Raw genomic sequence first — 22176 nt, forward strand, 5'->3', positions numbered from 1 at the left:
CTTCTTCCAAACCGTGCTGTACGTCTTGTTGGGACTGTTGAAAAAGAAATGAAGCTTGCAGAAGTAACTGTAGTGAAATCACTTGCTTTCACTTCTATCTGCAGTGGCAGCACTGAAGCTGAACCCAGCACTGAAGGAGCTTTACCTGGGGGACAATGGGATGACGTGCGCAGACGGCTTGCAGCTGGCGAACCTGCTGCGGGCCAACTCACGCCTCGAGTACCTCGACTTGCGCGGGAATAGTCTGCAAGTAAGTTCTTGTTCCAGCACAGATATACAGATAGTGGCCCCATCATTAGAAATCTGCTTAGTGTACTTCATGATTCTGCTACGGATCATAAGTCACTTACAAATGGTTTATGATCAGTGATAGAATGTGTAAGCGCGACTGAATGAGGACGTAGAAAGCGCTGTCTCTGTGTGTCTGTTTCTTTCTACGTCCTCGTGCAGTCGCGCCTACACATTCTATCATGGATTCTAACCAACTAGCCCGCCAACGTATGATCGGTACCAAAATCACGAAGTAATAGTGTTAAGGATCTAGTAGTAAGTGAGTAATTATAGTAATAAGGATCTAGCAATAAATCACTGACAAGTGATTTATGATCACTGAACAAGTGACTAGCTCTTGCCACAAAGATCAAAGAAAGGAAGCAGAGTGATATTCTTTAATCTGTGCAGTATTGTCTCTGAGGATGCCAGTGGGTTACAACTGATTAAAAAGTGCCTCTTGCACCGGTCTCCCACACAGGCTTCTTGTTTACTAATATATATATATATATATATATATATATATATATACACATACATACATACATACTGTAAGAAACTGCGTACTAGTCTTGTTCATTTTCTTGTTTTTTTTTCTCAGAATTTGACATGCATATAATCTTCGTGTTGTATTATATCCGGGTACCAAAAATGTCTACCTTATTCTATGTACCTGTAGTTACAGCCTTGGGTATGAAATATGCTGCAAAGCAGCAAGCACTTTTGCCATTGTCATCGGGTACTGTGATGGCAGTGGAAAGCCAAAAACCACAAATGCCCGTGCGCGCCGTGCCGAACTGCATACTGCACACCACACCAGTGACTATGCCGATCGTGATTACCGTTGCCAAGCTGTATGATGGCACCACCACGGAGAGCAATATTGTTTGCCGAAACTACCAGCAAGGAGTGCCATGGCGCGACATTCCAGAGTGACCAAAGGGAGCAGTCATGGCTGGCGGTGCCAAAAAGAAATATGGAAAGAGACAAAGTTTGTGAGGTCCCAAGAAAGGAGGCTGTCTAGAAATCAAGGAGGTCATGACAGCCGATGTTATTGTAAAATGGCAATGCTGTCTGCGTCTGGCAGTGAACGTTGAGCTACAGCAGCAAAACGGGACGAAGATCACTATTTAGAAAGAGTAACGATCATAATCGTATATGAACAAGATCATATCGGTGGACTCTTCTGTAGTTTGGCTGCACTTTACACAGCGTCATGCTTATACAGTCAAACCTCGATATAACAAAGTTACTACCAGCGAAAAACTTCGTTATATCGAGAATTTCGTTAAACCGAGGTTTGGCTATAATAATGCTACATGCACTATATAACATGACATTGCCTACGTTGATTCCTGCCTGCAACCGCTCGCGCCTTCCTTTCTTGTGCCTCTGTAAGATGTTCGGTGTGTTACATTGAAACTTTGTGCAGATAAAGAACAACTCTAGGCACAAGTCCTGCATGGCATTGTTGAAAACAGGCATGCCAGTGCAACAAACTCGCCAGAATTTAACGCATGCATACATGGCGCACAACGATCAGGCCGATGACACTTGTACTGAAGTATGCCCTAGCTCCGTCATGTTAAAGAGAGAAAACAGCTTTGTACTGTACTAGAACCATAACTAAGTACTAGAATAATTACCTCCAAATGGTAGAATCGGAGCCAGGGAAAACACCGCATGTCGATCTGCACTGTGGATCCACAAAACGGAGATGCACAGGGTTAGAGCCAGTTGTCTTGCATTGTTTTGAAGTCGCGACAATATCCATTGATGAAAATATCCAAATATACTACTGCACAATATGAGATTGCGTGTGTACTAACACCATGGGTTCCTTAAAAACGCATAGTTCATTCACTAACAAACACGCACACCTCGCCTTGACGTTGCAGCCATCAATGCACACATGTTATGTGCAACTATGGTCACAGTTTTATGGTCTTCTCGCCCACCGTGTTCCTTTCTCCGTGATGCTGCTCTTTGATACCGATAAATATTACGGCCTTTTATATGTGGTAACTATAGTTAGCAATTTAGGTTATGAGTTTAACATTACTGTATGCGCACTTCAAAAAATGATACAGGACTAACGAAACTTCAGTGGCAAACAAGCAAACAAATATGGTTGCTGCTATTGCACAATCGTTCGTAAGCCCACCGGGCACCACAACTCTGCCTTGCAGAATATATCACAGCTGGTTGTTCCTTTCCGTGGCAAGGTTTGGGACCCTTGTCTGTATATTATTGATGTTGTAACAACTTTTTTGGAACTAATAAAATCTGAATCTCAGGTATTCATTGTGCTGTAAACACTAGCTGTTTCATCTCGGCGAGGTTAAACAGAGGCCTGTTTAGGCAATGTCTTCAGTGAAGCAAAAGTGGCAAGACCATGTAGGTGCGCATCGCTTTCGTCTGTATCGCCAAGTGATAGGGGCTATAGTTTCATAGCTTAGTGCGCTGAAACTAACACAAACGTGTGAACGCAGTGTGCTGCACACTTGTATAGCAGAAACTTTAATGATGGAGCAATTAATAAAATAAATAAATATTGTTGAATAACCAACAAGAAATGCCCCTTCATGCAAGCAAGCGGTCCCCAAGTCCAATTTTTCATCAACTTGCACCCTCGCACGAAACAAGCAGCAAACGAGAGCAGCGGAATTCAGCAATACATGCTGTCTGTCAGATGTCCATCAGACCAGCAACAATCTGTGTAAGACCAATAGTACCTATTAGTCTACTAGAGAAACTAATAGGCACGCTACACTGTTCGTATAAGACTAATAAGTCTAATACACAGTATCTACTGGTCTTATAGATAAACCAATTCACCTAATAGAAATTTCTATTGCTTTAATACAAAACTTATACAATTGATACTAAACTGTATTAGACTAATACAAACTTCTATTAGAATTTGCGCTAGGGCACGACCCTAACTGTTGCACCTTCATTGTGAACAAGTCACCTGGTTGGGTACCAATGGGGTACATTACTTCTTTTTTAAAACAGGTTAGCTTTCTTTGGTCCTTTTGCCCATTTTCGTGGTCTGTGGTTGGTGGTTGGAAGTTCGAGCAAGGGCACCGATGCAAAGTGCGTGCACACTCTCATTGCAGGGTGTGTTCATCGTCAAACGCCAAATGTCATAGCAGACGCATGGGCTGTCTACCTATACTACCGCTAGAGTTCTGCTGTTTAACGGCTCTGTTCTCCATTAAATATTGCCACAAAACAACAACCTCCACCTAAATATTCTCACCACTACAAATATATGTTGTCAAGCACATCATTCCTTTAATAAAGCAAATATCTTTCTTGAAGCGTTCGGCTACTCGCTTGCAATGATAGTCATCGTAGATGATTTCTGCACAAAGTTTTTCTGTACCTTCTGTTTGGTTCCCTTGAGCTGAAGGCTTGGTCCCTTCAATGTAGGCTGGCCACGTATTTGGCTACTATAAGCTCTACAGACTCCTCCCCAGCAAATGTCTTCTGTTGAGAATTGGCAGCAAATTAAATACTGTGCTAATACAAGTGTGTCATATTATATGGAATAAGTGTAACATGGTGGCATGCTGGGAAGCTTTCGCACGATGAAATATATGCAAAATTAAAGTTCAAAGGCGGTGCATATGTGTGCACATTTTGATTCTAGTGTCGCAAGTGCCAAGCAACAACATTAAAGAGGACAGACCATGGAGCTGTTGTCTGTCTCTCTGTGTACTTGCTGGCGCTAATGGTACTATACAATCTATGTTTACTGGCCCGAATTTCACTTATATTCTTAATATAGTTTGTGTACTTTGACAACTTCTCTGGAGTATGTACTGTCGAACCTTCTCTGGAGTATGTACTGTCGAACCTTGTTGTAGTGTAGCCACACAAGAACATGAAAGTACCTTTTTTTTTTACTATAACAGATATTCGTTCATAGCAATAGCTTGTTCGCTGTGTCTTTGCGCTAGAAAACTTAAATACGGGCAAAAACGCGTAAGGCTTTTTTTTTTGGAAGCTTTCGTCACCCTGCTCCCTCATACGAGAGGGTTGCATTTCCTGCGGCAAGTGCATGGGCCGCTGTGTCTTCCGCTGTGCAGCGGAAGACACAGCGTGCAGCCGTCATTTGTGATGGAGCGTGCAGCCGTCATTTGCCTTTACGTCAACAGATTCAGAATTGTACAGAATATTTCACCGCACAGCATAGATATGGCATGTGTACGCATTTTAAGTAGTGCGTGCTAGAGCACTGCACAGGCCGATTATTTAAGCCCGGGCCCGGCCCGAGCCCGTTTTTACGTTGGGCTGCCCGCCCGAGCCCGACCAAAAAATTTATGGGGAGACCCGGGCCCGGCCCGGGCCCGGCACTTTTCTACGTTACCCGCCCGGCCCGGCCCCAGCCCGGCTCGAAATCGGCCCGAACCCGGCCCGAGACCGAAAAAGACATGTTTTTCAGAGTCGAGACGCGCGAGGATAACTCGATGCACGTTACATGCACACCACCAGAAAGCCCGAGCCCGGCCCGGGCCCGCGTCAAAAAGCACATGCAGTGCCCGAGCCCGTGAAAAAACTGCTCTACCCGGCCCGGACCGGGCTTTCGGGTAAGCCCGAGCCCGTGCAGTGCTCTAGTGCGTGCAACTCATTTCTGCTTCACTTACACCGGTGCAAACAGGAAGTGGCCTCGTACCTCACAGAATCTCGACTGTTTAGTGTACTAGTGATGTAGGAATGAACTCCGGTCTTGTTCAGTGCATAGTGCACATAATCAATTTCTCAGGACGCGTGAACTCCGACGAGAACTGTCAGCGCCTGCAACAAGAGTTTCCTTACGCTGTACTGCACACAACAGTAATCCATGCTTGTCGGCTGTCTGTTTCGTGCATTCTGTTATGAGTCGGTGGAATTTCACTGCTGGCATCAACCCCTTCGTGTGTACATTGCTGGTTTGGGATTCCACAACACAACAGCAACTACCAGCCTTGCGTAATTGCTGGTTTGGGATTCAACACAACAGTAACTACCAGCCTTCCGTAGGGGCGCAATCGCAAACAAGAGACGTTTCGCGCGTAGACTAAAATATCCTGCGCGAGCGCGGCCTAACCGGCACCTGAAGGGAAGCGGCGGAAATGTATACCGGAAATTTCGACCACCTGGGGTTTTTAACGTGCACCTAAATCTATGTAAACGGGCCTCGAGCATTTTCGCCTTCATCTAAAATGCGGCTGCCGCATTTGTTGCTTCAGAATGCGATATTTGTTGCATGCTGATATTGGCAAAACATATTTTAGATTTGTGTACTTCGTTATAGTATCTTAAAAGCATGTATTCGTTGCACACTGATGTCGGCGAGACACTATTTAGATTCACTTAATTTGATTTGATAATTCGTTATAGCCATGTTCGTTACATCGAGATTTGACCGTCCCGTGTTGTCGCAGGACATTGGTGTGTCGCATCTCTCGGACGGGATAGCGCAGCAGCCCGACAGCGCCGACAAGGGGCTCAAGACTCTGGTGCTCTGGAGCAACGGCATCTCGCCAGCGGGCATGAGGCACATCTCTCGGGCCCTGGTGAGCAGTCGTATATTAGGTGGACTCCTCACTTTTTAAAGCAACAGCACTACCTCTTGATGTGTCCATATGTTCATCTCTAGGCCACACCACAAAACTATATAGCTAGGTCACATAACCCCCGTAGTTCCTTGCTCCTCGTACCTGCATGCAGGTTGCCTAAATGTTGTTCTTTCTTTGATGATCAGTAACGATGGTGAAGTTACAGGTATGCAGCATTGAAAAACAAGAAATGCACTAATGTTTGATAATGATTATTCTTGTATGTGACCCGCCGTAGTAGCAAGAGTGGCCATTGCACTCTGCTTGACTTGGTGTAGGCAACACACGATATGCGAGGACAAAATGAGCCACCAGAGGCGCAGTACCACTACATCGCTTATTTTAAACTTACACGAACAGCTGCACTGGTGTTTTAATGCTGAGCTCAAGATCATGGGTGCGACTCCTGGCCACGACGGCTGTGTTCCGACATGAGGTGGAATGCAAAAACACTCGTGTGCCATTCTTCGGGTCCATGTTCAAGAACCCCAGGTGGTCAGAATTATTCCAGAGCGCTCCACTATTGTGCCCCTCAAAGCCCACTTTAAAACTTACACCCTTAAGAGTGTAATCGATGGTTTGACAACATCTCAGTCTGTTCAGGCTAGCAAATTCATGTCAAAGAAAAGAAACGATGCAGACCCAAAAGTGTTGTTCAATAGTATTAGACATTTCGGCTTCTGTACAGCAGCCTTGTTGACAAACACTAACTGCTTGAAACGGCAAGCCTAATATGCCTAGGTTGGGTACTAGGCATCTTAGTACTACATCAGCATAAACAAAATGGCTAGTTAGGGTACTAAGATGTACTTAAGCTCGCCATATTGAGCAGTTAGTGTTTGTAAACAAGGCTTTCATACGGAAGTCAAAACATCTAGTACGTTTTAACAACACCTTTTTGGTCGGTGTCGTTTCTATTTCTTTGACCTAAAGGGTGTACACAATTACAACCTAAAGAATGCTCTACCTCCAAAACATATATCTGTTGGTCTGCCTCCGTGCTTAATTTCCATAGCGATTAATGCAGCCAGCACATCCATGGCATTCTCATTGCTTGTTTCACTTTATCCAATGTGCAGGAGGCCTAAAATATAATGATACACTTTTTAGAGCCAGACGTACCGCCTTTTCGCACAGGTTGCCACAAAGTCCCTGATTACTCTCAATTTGGGTCACAACGCCATCGGGGACGACGGCTTGCTTGTTTTGCGTGAGGCCCTCATGCGAAACAAGTCCCTCTGCAACCTGGGCCTGCAGAACACAAAGATCACGTGTGAAGGTTTGTTTTTTGTTTGTCCTCTTCTCGTTTTGGGCTTGTGTCGAGTTAGCTGTCATGCAAAACGCTCAATGATCACATGTGAAGGTTTGTCTTGATGTGTTGGCACGTGCTGAGTTAATACTTTACTAGAACTTCAGTGGGTGTTGTTTTCATTGCAGATACCCCATGCAGATTACAGGACCATTCAGAAAAGTTTGCAGGTTCACATAATTTGCTTACTAATTGCAGCAGAACTGGTAATGTGAGCATACGCGCATTCCAACTAGAAAGAAATAATTCTACAGGTTACAAATAAATACAGCTGCGATCTGCACTCATGTAAGTGTCTAACAAACAGTGTTACCAAAGCACCAGAGTGCAGCCTCCTTTAGCTGTTAATGCTGTTTTCTAACCATGAACAACATATCCACAATGCTGCGATCGACTCATGTGCATGAAAATGGTTATACATACAGACGCACTCGGTGTTTCACAGCCATTTAAGTTTCACGTCACTGAGCACAAAATTAGAAGTTGTCTGTGCAAGAGCCCAAGAGGGCGGCGCCCATGAACTGATTGCTGAATGGTCAATACAGAGGCATATATATTGCGAATAGCTGTTTTCCTATGCTATCTTGTGCGATCATGTGGGATCTCGTGCAACCTTGTGTGAAGCCTACCCAGTCCTATGCAGTCATGTGATAAGAGCTTTAGGTGGTGTGCTCCTGTATGCTGTATTGTCAAGCCACTGTCATTACTCTGCCCTCTTGAGTATGACAGCAGACAGTGCCTGTTATGTAATATCTTCACAAATAGAGAGAGAGAAAGGTTGTACAGAAAGGCAGGCCAGAGGTAGTCCTGGCTTGCTATTTTTCATGGAGGAGAGGGGTACAGGGATAAAAAGAGAGAGAGAGTTTAAGGGGGAGATAGAGAAGCACAAAGCAAGTAACAATTACACTGTACAGCCCTAGCAAGCAGTGTTCTTAAAGTCTATCACATAGGCCAGTAGCCTACGTGATAGACTTTAACGAGTTCCTAGTAAACCTCAGGTTCAAATTCCTAGTAGACCTCAGGAACTTGAGCACCACAAACAAAGCCTCTTGCTTGGATTTCCTTTTCGGAGCACCGGCTTGGAGCATTTTGTTGTGATAGTGGATGACTGTCCAGTCTATCTAGCATTGTGCACTTTGCTTACCTCTTGGCACCAGAGTGCAGGCACACACAGGTAGGGTGTGTGAGTGTCTCATCGCAGCTACACGCATCACACGTGGCGCTGTCAGCCATTCCAATGAGGAAAGTGCAGGAGTTGGTAAAAGCAACGCCTAGCCACAAACAGTACAGCACGACCTGTTCGCTTTGTGTTAACCCATGTGGTAGATGTAGCTGACCTTCCAGTAGACAGCAAATAGATGCCAGTATCGCTTAACTTCCTTAACTTCTTAAAGGCACCCTGAACCACTTTTTATCGAAATGGAGAAGTGCATTTGAAGTGAAAACAGGCTATTTCAGAAATACTTTGCTGCAAAAAGTACTTAAATGCGTTCAGCAGGAGCGAAGTTATTGGCAATCAAACACAGCCTCCGTTGTGCTCCCATTCCTTATTCAATGCCTTGCACTGCGAAGGCTACGACAGAGTGGGGCGTGCCCATGAAGCTCTGCCTTCTAAATGTCACCGTGGCGCGCAGTTCACATTTCATCTACGACTTCGATTTTAGTACCTACGATGCGCTTAACTTACACCAAACGCGGTTGTCCTCAGTGAGCGGCAGTGTGCTTAGCCAGTGGACTCGTGGTGGCACCCCGCGGAGGCTGCGGTATCTACGCTGCGTAGCAGACCGCAGCAACCAGTAGCAGCCGTCTAAGAAAATGTGCTTTATGACGAAATAAAGCACACAGAAGAGGGTGAGGAACATGACTTCTGTTGAAACGAGAGTGTTTGAGAAAAACGTGACTTCAAGCTCCGCTTGTGAGCCCCACGTGTTGCGCACGAGTGAGAAATTTGGCTGAGATGTTCACAGCAGCATTTGCCATCCACTGAAAGTGTTTTTTCGCCAAACCCGAGGGGTGGTTCAGGGCCCCTTTAAGCAATACTTCCGTCTTTGCTGCCAGGCGACAACGAAAGTGTTGCTCAAGTTCCTGTATGCCACAGGACTAGACGAGCGGCTTTAGTAGTGCTACTGTGTAATGTACCATCAACTGCAAAAGGTTACGGGACGCAGGATCTGCCAAGGAGCTGAATTCTCGCAAAGCGTGGTCACACAGCCTCAAATTAAATGTTCCAGCATGTAGTAGCCTTCGCCACCTACACAGTAATTCACATTTGCAGGGCAAACCGCATCCTGTAAGCTTTTGCGGTTGACTGTATGTACGCATCCAGTCGTTCCCACCGTCTAATCATCATTCAAGACTATACTTTCAATCCTTTTGCCTCTTCCTCAGTACAAAGTAGCAGGTCAGCCCAGATCGACCTCTCTGCCTTTCCTGTAAATAAAATCTCTTTCTCTCTGTCTAACCTCCTTGTGAATTCGTGACCGCCTCATGCACCGTGAAGTGGTGCAGTTAAAGGTGAAGGCTTCCACTTCTTTACAATTCACTAAAGGCTGCGAGGACCTCGCAGAAGGGAGGTAGGGTTATTGAGGCACAGACAAAAAGCGCATAGGATGAGCAGCAAAGTGAGCAGCGTGCTGGTTCGTGCCGAGCGTTCCTACTGAGCCAAGGAAAGTCCTTACGAACCTCGCCGGCGGTTGTGTTGCAGGTGCCATTGCCCTGGCCGAGTTCATCGCCGACAGCCAGATCATTGTGAGGTTGGACCTGCGGGAGAACAAGATCGGAGTTGGTGGCCTCATGGCGCTCGCTCAGTCGCTGAAGCTCAGCAAGAGCGTCACGCGGCTAGACCTGGACCAAGTCAAGTCTGAAAATGTGAGCGCAGCTGAATTTGGCCGGTTTTGTTTAATTTTACGATGTTTGAAATGTTGGCAACTTTTGTTGCTGGCTTTTTTCCATGATGTTTGATTGTCAAATACACAGAACTGACATGGGTAATCGGGAAAGTAAAACACGCACACACACACATAATGGTATGAACTTAGCATTGACACACTTGAATTGATCAGCAATGTAGCGGTTGTGATGAGACAGTTGATACAATGTGCACAGAGATGTACAGGCAGGGTGAACAGTTAACGGGATGGGAGTTACACGAGAAAGTCAAATATTAGCCCCTGTTTTAGCTTGCAGCCATTAGAGTACTGCAACACTATTACACACTAATACACTAGTACACATACCACATTTGGAATCTAGGCTCCGTGCCCAGGCGCTGGAAATATATTCAGTGTTTTCGCAGATTTCACATCCTATAACCTTTTGACCCCCTGCCTTGTACAACCAAACAACAACAAATAATTGGCAAAAACAATGGGACGTACAAAAAAATTAATCACAAATATAGGGAAGCGTTGAGAAACTTGCACAGTGAAGATAGAAATGGTGAACCAAGGACAAGTCACAGATAATGGAAAATATATGTAAATGAACTGCAGAAAGGCAATTGGCACTGTTGTAGTTAGAGTAGAGCAAGACGATGGCTGGTTTTGAGATGTGGTCTTGCTCATCTGCCTGTCTACAGCTTGTGGTCTGTTTCACATGGTGCTCCACCAGGAACCACCTAGACCACCGCATGGGTTCGAGGATCCGAGCGCACAGGGAGGCAATTAGCTCTGCCGTGTGTGATTCGTGTGCCCAAAGTAAACGCTCGTTCGGTTTGCACAGGTAGCGAGACAGAGCGCCGCACAAACAGAAGGCCCAAAGTACAAGGAAGGCATTTAGTAGACAAATACCTTGGTGTTGACTGAGTGCTACACCCTACTCTCACGGTGCGCATGAGCCGGAGCTCCCACAATTCAAAGCTGACACAACACTATTAGAAAACACTGTAACATGCCACTGTACAAGAGGATGGCTCCCAACAACCTTGCTACCAGGGCAATGTTCCTTCAGCTCGATATAGCCTCCAAGGACGACCCGGCACACTATGACCACGCACGTGAAGTGAGTCGTGCCTGTTTGGCGTAGCCTTCAGAACAGGAGCAGTGAATAGGTACGCACCCACCTCAGGTTGAGGACCTTCAGCGAGGCTGGCCAGCAAAAATAAGGGTGACCAAGAGAATTGGAATTTAGTTTGCACCGTCTATATTCGTCCGAGAGCTCTTTCCCACGGTCAGCTTAAGCTGCCAGGAGAGAGGGGACGCGAGTTCCCAGCCAAACAGGCCAATCAGGTGAGCCCCTGGTCCACTTGGGGCGTACAGCATCAAGTGTTTTACGATCGCATTTAAGCCATGGTAGCACAAAGAAGCACAGGCAAAGAAGAGGAAAAGACACCACGGGCGCTAACTCAACTGATTTATTGGGTCGCCCTGGAGAAACAGGAAAAAAATAGATATTAAAGCGCACGCTTACAAGGTCTTCATGGCAAAGAAAAAGAAAATTCAAAAAGGCGTGTCTCGCTATCAAATAAGCAGATCGACGTGTCGCTGACGCAATCCGTGCCTCTTTTTCGAATATGATAAGCTTCAAAAAGTTGATGAGCAGTAGTATCCTTACTTCCGCCCAGAATATGAACCTCACTAAACTGTGGTTCACACTTGCAAGCCAGGCAATGTGCAGGCAGATGCGCCTTGCCTCTATTAATGATTGACCGTTCGTGTTCCCCTGCTCGGTTGTTAAAGCACCTCTCAGTTTGACCTATGTAGGCCTTCCCACACAAAGGGTTGAAGGGTAGAGAGAGTGTGATTGAATGCATTTGCTCAAAAGAGTAATCGTAAACCTACATAGAGATAAGCTGGTGAGCATTCTTTTGTTGAATAGGCAAGGTACTAATAAGACGGTCTTGTAGTAACAAAGACACCACTGACACGTACACACACACTATGACCGTGCTGCTGAAAGCTGAGTCCATTCAGCACTTGACGAGACAAAACAGGAGAGCAGGTTGCCCTGTGCTTCCATGGGAATGAACTATTGGAAGGGCCAGTTTGGCATCTTTCGGCAATACAGTCACTGTATGGCTTTCAACAACCGCGTCGGGCTGACTGGCACGCTCTTGAGTTGTTTAATTGTGATACCACGTGATGGCCACCTCCGCTTTTGTGACGCAAATAATCTCCTATTTCACATCCTATTCGCACCTATTTGTGTGAAGATGTGCTCTTGACGTTAATATGGTGTGCACCCAATGTTAATATCTTAACCAAATTGACAAGTTCAATTTGCGCCGTTGATGCTAATCAGACTTGCGACATCTACCATCATAAGCTGAACATGACTTCAGTGTTGTAGTTCCTGACAGGAACACCGCTTTTCAGTGATTGCAGAACACAAGCTAAATTTAACAGCTGTGAATGTTTGTTGCAGTGACTCGAGCTTAATTGTCAGCGTATGTTTTTGCCTAAAGGTCAGCTCATCAGATTTTGCCATCGCAAAGGGACGAGTACAGTGCGTACATCACACAGTGACAATCATGTTTGCAAAACTTAACGTATTGCTCGGGCGTATGCTGCAAGAACAGCTGGAAATTCAAACATGTGTGTCCATCACCTCATAGGGGGTCACTCTCCCCGACAGCAGAGATGATATCCCTAGTGAAGTGCTTCCGTATTGTAGGCTTAGCACATGCGACCCACAAATAACCAGCAGCAGCATATGCACAGCTCGGGCACTCCCATGAAACGCCGAGCGCATCAAACTGTCTCTGGAAATTTGCCATGAGGCAAGAAAAAGTGGTTGTGAGGGAGAGAGCAAATAAAGTTCTCTACGCAATAGTCATTTTAGGTCGCTAATGACATATGCATTACCGGCATCGTGTTCCTTTGGCTCGAGTTTAGAGAACGCAGCAGAGAATGTCACTTATGGGCACTGGTGGAGGCAGTAGGAGAGAGCGCCTGCTTTGGGGAAAGTAGTTTCCCTCTTCACAACATAGCCTTGCAACATTTCATTTCTTTCCATCTCAGCCACTACGAAACCCTCTTTAAAAATTTCTGTACACAAACATGGGAAGCAAACAGAAAATAAAGCCAAAGAAAGCATAGGGGAAATTTGCCTGTTGTTTTTTCATCGAAATGTACAAGTGATAACTAAGGTAAAGGGAAATGAAAAAGGATGGAAAAAGCAGCTTGCCGCCAGTGGGAGCTAAACCCACATTTCCCGCATTACGTGTGCGATGCTCTGCCAATTTGCTACCACGACAACTGTTTTCCCCATCTGCTTTCTTGCATATTTGTGTGCATATGTGCACAAGACTTGACTCTGGGAGGGTTAACCACGCCATTGACGACCATGGCATGGTATGTAAAGCATCCTTTTAAATGCCGAAGCCACGGAGTACGGGAACTTCGTAGCAGGCAAACTGGCCAATAAACCGCCGTATGCTACCTGAAGCCATCAATGATGTCAGAGTCAAGATCTTCACTACGCAGTGAATGAGAGGAAGGCGAACTGAAGGGCTCAATTGTTCCTGCATACCACTGTACAACTTCTAGTGTATAACCAAATTTCCAAAGGAGCCTAGTTGGGGGGTCCTTTAGTCAAGAAAATAAACATGCAAGGGGATCCTTAAAGGCCACTCCAGTGATTTTATGATCATGTCAAGGTAATGGAATTTTTAGGTTCTTAAGACTTGCCTGTCACACATGTGATAGTAGAATCACTCCGCAAATTCGAAAATAATTAGAAAATGGGCAAAAAAATGCGAAAACGTAACTGAAACCTGACCGAGCAGCCAAGCAAACATCTTTGTGTGATGTCACGAGCGGCACACCAGTGGGAAAGGCACGCAAGGCATGCCACTCCTGCCAGCTTGGAGAACGAAAGCAGTGGAGAGCAGACGCTCAGCTGATTCATGACTGCAACGGACCATTGGCACACAATGTCTTTGGGCGACAATGTCAGCTGCACCAGTTCTTCAGAGCTGTCAAACAACAACAGCCACGATTCCGACTAATTCAGTAGCCATGAATCGCCATTTGCCTTCGACTCGCCACCACGAGAGCCAGCACCCAACTCAACACATCGCGTTGCTACATGATGACCAGGGGTAGTTCTAACCACTGATTTGATACTTGCTGCTTGCTCTTTTAGGTGTTCTACCCCTTCTCAGGGAAGTGTTTCGCATACTCCTTATAAGATGTAGGGTGCTGCTTTCCACATATGTATGTCGATTTATATAGCGCACAATTTCCCCGGGAGAAATTCACTGAGTGTCCAAAGCACTGACTGGTTCATTTGTTTACATCGGCATAGTACAGTGACCACTTGTCGTTTGCTTGAAATATAATACAAGCCGCACAGCAGTGGTATCCAGTAATGTCAAAACATAGCAAAACACCGAGATTTTGTGCATGTAAGCAATGTTGCATCACTCTGAGTTGCGCCGGTATGAGCGATCAAACACCTTAAAAACAGCGAGCGGGAGACAGTAGTACGCTTTGTTATTCTGCCTACTTATCATTCTTTGTGCTCTTTTTATGCACACAATTCATGTGTTCCATAAAGCAGACATAGGTGAAGACTTCGCGTGTATGATCATTTATTTAGAGAGCACGTAGTTTTCTCAGGGAAATGCCGATACCAGTACTGACACCTTTGGCAGCTGAACGAGGTGGTTGTTTACGCTGCTGTATTGAAGGGGCCTCTGCTTGTTGCCTATTTGGGATACGAGGCAAACAGTGCACCTCGGAAGCGAAATAATGAGTCAGCGTAACAATACGTAAAATACACCAATGTGTGTAGTCATATTTAATTTATATAAGTGCCAGCGAGCACAACTGGCAGCCTTTGGGAACAGCAATTGACGCACGGATGTTGATAGTGCACTGTGTCTTCGCTTCTCGCTTTTTGTGTGTGCATTGTACGAAATTAAAACTAGCTTTTTCAAATCAATGTGGTGAAAAATGTACTAAATTATCAGTTTTTTTCACCCTCATGGCTTGACTAGCTTCAGGTCAGTCGCCCAGGTTCCCCGATAGCATAGATGCAAGAAGTCGATGACTGTGATAGGCCTGACCTCAGCTGAACGCGATCAACGTCAGCTCAAACTGTGTGTGCGGCTGGCGAGGGCTGAAGTTCGTGCAGCCAACAAAGCAACAACACTTGCCGGTCCACACAGAGCGTAACTTCTCACCACAGCAACTTCACATTCCAAACAATAGCTCACGATTTCCAGCTCCTCAACGCTGTCGTCTGTCATTCATTTCCAGCATGCTCTTCATATGATTCCATTTACGTCATAACACAATGTAGCCTGTAGCTGCAGAGCACATAGGGCAGGTGGTTCGGAGGAATTAACAAAATTAACCTGTAAAAAATCTGCACAACTCTCAGGCCTGCTTTTTTGAGGACATGACGAAAGTGTGCGGAGGAATGTACACTGAGAATTTCGTTGACATCCATTGATGTAGAAAAGTGGCCGGAGTTGACCTTTAAATGACTGCCAAGGGGTTTAAAGGGGTTCACGATTGCCAAAAGTTTGGTGAACAATGCTCCGTGGTGTGTGGACATCCAGTGACACGTACGCCTTGGTTGGTGCGCATGCACAGGACGCCAAGGACAGCGTTCAGGACCAGCGAAGGCTCCTCCTGGAGATTGGCGAGCAGTGCCGCCGCAACAAGAGGCTCCTCCGGCTGGCCTCGGTGTCCAGTGTCTGCAACGGCATTTCGGATCCCAACGCGCCTTGCCTGCCGGACCTCACCAACTCCGCAGTCCTCGCAAACGGCACCATCGTGGCGGCCACTTCTGTGACTACACAGGTGTGTTGGCGGCTAGAGCACTGCAGGTTTAGGAGCAAGCTTTCATTAGCACTTGGCCTCATTAGTTTTCCTGATTGTAGAAATAAGAGACTGCAGTAAGCATGACCACTTAAATACTAGCATGTAGTCAATAAATTCATTTATAAACATAGTCGAGGAAGACCTACTGGACACTTTAGTTGGAAGGTACCTTTTGTATCTAGAGAGAAAGTAGTGCACCTCCTTTTTTTTTTTTTGAGCTCATAAATTCTGCTTGCCGTTTTGGTTGTTCCATTACAAATAACATGCAAATTGCAATGCAAACTGCACGCATCAGCTTGTGTTTAATGTATTTGCCACCAATATTTTCATGCGCAAGTGGTGTGAATGTGCAAAAAGCCAGAGGCAGTGTGGGAAAAACGTCTTCCCGAATTCAGCCGAAATGCCCTGGAATGCGTATGGCGTGTAAAGCAACATTAATCGCTCCTCAACTGTTTAAAGGGTCCCTTAAACGGTTTGGACAAATTTTGTAGACGTGTAGGATACAGCTGCAGTAAAACATTCGTGTCAAAATTTAAGAGAAGCGTCTCATATCATAAGAGAGCTACGGACGATTACAAGTTGCCCTCCTCCCTAGCCATGCATTTCCTCCTCAACTCGTTCGCCGAGTGATTGGGGCTAAGCTCCACCTTCGCTGGCTCTACGTCATGTTGTGACGTACGTTGTCGTCTACTTCCGGTTGTCTTGGAGCCAGCGCGTGAACGCTCTCCAACCTCTCCGCTGAGCCGCCCGGCCGTCGATCCCCTGCGAGAGCGATCAAGCAGCATGCGTTGCGAGCGTTCTGTCGCAGCGCCGAGCGTGTCCAGTATTCCGGTAACCACCAGCGGCTGGGTGTTTTGACGGATAGCCAGAGGCGTAAACTAAAGCCGTTCCATACCGCTGTGATGAAGGAGTTTCGTAGACGTACGTGAGCGGCCTCATCGGCATGCACGGTCCAGCCATCTGGTAGTGCAGAGCTTAAACAGCCAAAAACAGAGCTAATATTCCTGTAGCCAAGTGTAAAACATTTGAAACATATAAAAAGACAACGTGTTCAAGATTACGCTCCTGCCAAAAATTTGAGCCAGCAGCAAAGTAGAAAAAACTTGGTTACTGCTATATTAGCTGTGTGTTTGGTTGAGCTTTGTGCCCCCAGGTGGCTGCACCGTGCAAGCAGTTCACGTTTGCCCCTCCGTTCATCACGTAAAACGTGGTAAAACGGCCAGTACACTTACGCTTGCGTTCACCTGAATACCGGACATGCTAAATTCTATTGTGGCAATCCTTCGACGCGAAGTGACGGCCGCAAACGCATAGATGCTGGCGCCGTTTGGATACCGTCAGTCCGATGCGCTGCAGCCACTCCGTTCGTCTGCTGCCTTGCAGCGGGGCACGATGTCGCAGCTTGACATGTCGCCGATCACTGCGTTTGCAGCCCACAACGAAAGGGCGAACCATGGTGCTTGCGAAAAGAAAGAACAAGACCAACACTGACCGCGCAGCTCTCGTCAACACGGAGAACGTTGTAACACAAGCAGACGACACTTGCTGGGTGCCGGAAATGCTTTTTGTGTAGTCATACATGACCTTGTGCATTCTCTTTCTGTTACTTTCTTTTCATAAAAACAAATTAACTAACATCCGAACTATTACGAACAACATTTGTTCACCATAATGTTGGAAAAATTATCGATGATGCGCCCTGAGCAGCCAATCGGATAGCTGGCCCAGTGACGTATTCTGGGCAAGTCACGTCATCTGGGCACAAAACTCAGCCGCTTGGCGTGCTGCAATCGGTAGCGATGTACATTTTTAAAACTTTATAATAAATTACACGCTTTACGTGGAGCACTTAGATACGTCAATTAATGATCAGAAGGACCTACTCTAACGACTCAGTACGTTTGTACAAAATCGTCAAAATCGTTTCAGGGTCCCTTTAAGATATGTGCCACTGATGCGGCAGGAGCATGCCTTGCGGCAATTTTCGAGCATTGATATAGGTGGCTGCTGGAAGTTCGATAATTGCCATCCTTGCGAGTTAGATAAGACACGAACCCCAGTCTAAACTCTAGGCACCTGCCCTTAGACGTCACTGCAGGCTGCCATTTTGCCGTACGCTCCCATGGTCCACAATATTTAGTCCCCGCCTGTACAGTCGTCCACATCTCTGCCTAGAGCACTGATTCTTTACGTTGCAATGCATTGAAGTCAACATTTGTGTGCTTCTGGCTGCTCTGAGAAACAGGGCATGTGGCCACAAAAGCCACAAGGATGCCGAGGCAACGCAGTATTCAGCCCGGTATCAGCAACTGTGTTAATACTCCTTCTGTGCTCTGCAGCCCAGCTCTTGAGTGCTCTACACAGAGGTATTTGTAGATGACTGTACTATCGTGCTGAGTCAAAGTGTAAAGATAAGAAAACAAACAAGAAGCCGTGCACATTTCTCACTTCACATATATCTGCCAGTGTGATAGATAAAAATTGTCATCCACCCAATGTAGCACAAAGCTATAAAGGAGACCCGTATGGTTTCTCACAAAGAAAGCTTTGCAACTGGGGGAAAATTCATCCTGGGCCGAGATTCAAGCTCGGGTCCAATGCCTTTCCAAAGCAGTCGCTCTACCATCTCGACAACTCGAAGCACAAGGACATTAAATATGGTAAATCAGTTCTGTCAAATCCTGCAGAACAGATTCGTGCATACCTTCGTGCTACATTCGTGTAGATGACAATTTTTTTCCCTATCGTGACATTTATTCCACCTAGCGGAATTCTGCAGAACTGATTTGCCAAATCTACCAGTGTGTGTGACACATAGTGTGTCTCATTTGCAAAGCTTAGTCTGTATTGAGGCCAGTGCACATTTACAGCTGCTGATTATGCCGTGGTCACAGACCACCATTTCAAGTAATTATGCAAAACGGTTATGGTAGCAGAATCTTGTTTTGAGCTGGTTGGTTGCACCTGTTGGCAAAAGCAATGAGTAGTATTCCTTAATTGATGACATTTGATTAGACATGTTGCGTGCAGAAGTGACTTGCTGAACAGGTATATGCTGTCATGAGACTGATATATACCGTCAAAGTTGCATCTGAATTATGCTTTAAAAAATGAGAACTTCCTCACTTTGTAGTTGGGTTTTTGCCCAGATCTTCTGTCCTCTTGTGTAAAAATAATATTCGAGAATATTGTGCAATGGTGCAAAACGTACGGGGAGAGAGAATAACCATGACAAGATGGATGCCCGTCTTCTTGTACTGTGTTCAAAGTTTTCACATGTGTTTTGCTGTTGACTGTTGACTGCAAGACAGCTATACTACATTGTTTTCTCCCCAATCACATTCCAGTGTTGTACATTCAAGGTGTCCCATTAACGCCACTTATGTGCGTAAGCGTTTAAACACGACTATGTTTCGCATTTCTCGGTCCTCTGAAATTTGTTGATCGATATCCAGGCACGGCCGCCATTCAACACGAGCCTCTCTGTCAACGCCGTTACGGGTGGCAACGCTGCACCACCCTCAAGCCCAGGGACCAGCCGATTCCGTGTCTCCCGGGTCTGCCTCGAGACAGATGCCGAGAACGGACCGGCCGTCTCGGAGAATCCCAACGCCGTGCAGCTCCGCAGTGCCGGTGCCGACGCTGCCGCCACGTCGGCGAACCTGGAGCGCTCCCACAGCGCCCCGGCTTCCGTGCCGTCTCGCTTCACTGTGACACCTGTCAATGGGTTCAAACCTGCCACGGCGGGCACCGATGTCATTGTTGTTGAAAAGAAAGATGAGAGCGCGACACCGGATGCCGCAGCGGAGTCGCATGAACGCGATGACACTAACGGGCACAACCACGAGAACGACGAAATTGAGGACGAGGAAGAGGACGACGATGAGGACGACTTCGTCGGGCATGCAGTGTCGAAGCCTGTCGCCATTCTGGTGGCGTCTGGAGCGTGCCGTCGAGGAAGTGCAGACGACTTTGAAGAGGGAGGAGCAGACGATGAGGGAGGGCAGCAAGATGAAGAAGAGGAAGAGGCCAAGGACTCGCTTTCAGCGCCGCCCTTGCCGATGCCCGGAAGGACAAGTCCCACCTGGTTCATGTACCCCTCCGTGTCTACATCGGCACAGCCGAGAAACGGGATGGCGGCGCCCCCGTCCTCCGGTGGCGTGGAGCGGAAGCGCAAGATTAGCTTCCAGCTGCCGGAGGGCACGACGGGCGAGGGAGGCCGACTTCTCAACGGCCGCGCTGACCGGCGGATGAGCACACCCGCCATGCCGGTGTCGAACAGCGCCGCGCGCAAGAAGCTCACGGCACTCAAGCTGTGCAAGAGGCTGGAAAGCCTTGACTTGCGGAGCACGGTGCCCCTGTCACCGACCCGGCTTTTGGAAGGCTGGGGTGAGTGTCGGTACCTCATGACATTGCTTGAGTCCTGGCTCTGACATTGGCTAACATTGGCTCCGATCCGATTTGAAACTCTACAGTATCAGCAGCTCAAAGATACTAGGGAGTTTTATCCACTATGTACAGCGCAGTACACTGTTAAAGGGGACGCGTCCTTCCAGCAAGTTTACCATCTCCCAGCTTTGAAGCAGATGGCTTGCGGTTGGCAGTGCTGGCACCTTTCTGCACACCTGTGTAGTTCACTGATATAGCTTCTGTCAGCATTTTTATATGGTACTGTTAATTCCCTTTAAAAGTGGACTGCACTGTGAAAATTTACAGTTGAAATGCTGGTAGTGGCGGCATCTGGTAACATCGTGCTCAAAGTAGAATGTACTCAAACATTCTTCCATCGCAGATGCTTGTTGGTGGAAAAGCGCAGAATGCAATAAAGCCACAGAATGCAATAAGGGCCAATGTTGTAGTGTGGAGCGCAGCACCATAAGACGCCGTCCCCACTAGAATCGATGCTGAAAGTTTTGTTGCGGTGTTCTGTTAAAATGGTAATGCTAAAGTGTAAACTGTTGCTGGAAAGTCAGTGTTAGTGTGCACACTTCTGAAATGATACTGCCATATAGTGTAGCCATTCCTCTGTCGATCACCTTGTCAAGGTACTGCTGCACTATGTGTAGGACGGTCCTACTGAAAACATCATCACATTGTAGATCTTTGTTCATATAAAGTGTCCCATTGTGTTCTAGTCATATGTGTCATAAGCTATCACTTCTGGCAACACTATGAAACAAGGTCGTCAAACTTCATAATTTTCTCTTCAAATTGTGTTTCTTTCTTCCGATCAGTTTAGTGCTACAAAGTTTTACTTCCCGAACCATGCCCTATGAGCTATAAGATGGAAACCATGCTTGTGCGAGATTGTGATTGTCTTAGTTCACGTTCACTGTCCTCCAAATGTTACACAATTTAGCCCTCTTGTTGTTTCCAGATGCATAGAGCTGCTATCACCGTAAAGATGTAACCATGTCTAATTGCACTGCTCTCGGTATTTGTTAAATGGCAGTAGACCGATCACGCCATGTTTGCTACTTGTTCAAATGCTTGCTACTTCAGGAAATGTTTAGTTTAGAAACCACATGTTTTAAGCAGTTAGCCCGATTAGTAGCACCCACAGAGGTTTCCGCCTGGTGGTTGGTGTTGTCCAGCTGCATGAAGGGTCAGGTGCCCATAAGCACCAGCATGGGCCCCGTAATAGTGCCTTCTTACTTTTGATATGCTTCACTGCATGGCGAATATGCTTCACCGCAATACCTTCGGTACGCTTCGCCGCATAACATGGCTGTGCTGCAGCAAACCTGACTTAAAGAATCGACAAGCAGAACTTTTTAATAGCTTGAATATTTCGAATAGTAAAAGTGTCTTTCCGATTGAATCGAATACTAACCAATTCGAATCGAATATTCGAAGTTCCGAATATTAGCACACCTCTACGCTCCTTACCATAGTTTCCCTACAACACGCTAAGGTCCAGCTAAGGGCCAGCTACTACTGGCATGCCTTCGCGGCAGCGATGGTATAGTGAAACTCGTCCTGAAATTGGTATATTTGCACAAAATGCAGTCGTGATGGTAGGAAACAAGTGAACGCCATTCTGTGCATAAGCATTACATACACCTCGCTTGAATATATTGGGATACCAGGACTTGATGACATAAAGTGTCAGACTTCCCCCAAAGCAAACAGCACTAAATGTCATCACACTGCTTGCCGTGGTGCCATATTTTTTTTCTGCATTACGCTTGTGTGCCTATCGTAGGGAAGCAGCTAC

The 22176-nt window shown here is 46.4% G+C and overlaps 1 protein-coding gene across 1 annotated transcript in view; it reads left to right on the forward strand.

The window, feature by feature from the left end:
- LOC119458789 (protein phosphatase 1 regulatory subunit 37-like) overlaps positions 1-22176 on the forward strand; it is a 148627-nt gene that overhangs the window by 115669 nt on the left and 10782 nt on the right. The window contains exons 7-12 of the mRNA XM_049671431.1: positions 105-250; positions 5706-5837; positions 7017-7158; positions 9893-10056; positions 15729-15938; positions 19415-20348. Coding sequence (XP_049527388.1) covers positions 105-250; positions 5706-5837; positions 7017-7158; positions 9893-10056; positions 15729-15938; positions 19415-20348 — 1728 coding nt within the window. The remainder of the gene's footprint in view (positions 1-104; positions 251-5705; positions 5838-7016; positions 7159-9892; positions 10057-15728; positions 15939-19414; positions 20349-22176) is intronic.

Source organism: Dermacentor silvarum, chromosome 7 (assembly GCF_013339745.2).
Source record: "Dermacentor silvarum isolate Dsil-2018 chromosome 7, BIME_Dsil_1.4, whole genome shotgun sequence".
Classification (NCBI taxonomy): Eukaryota; Metazoa; Arthropoda; class Arachnida; order Ixodida; family Ixodidae; genus Dermacentor; species Dermacentor silvarum.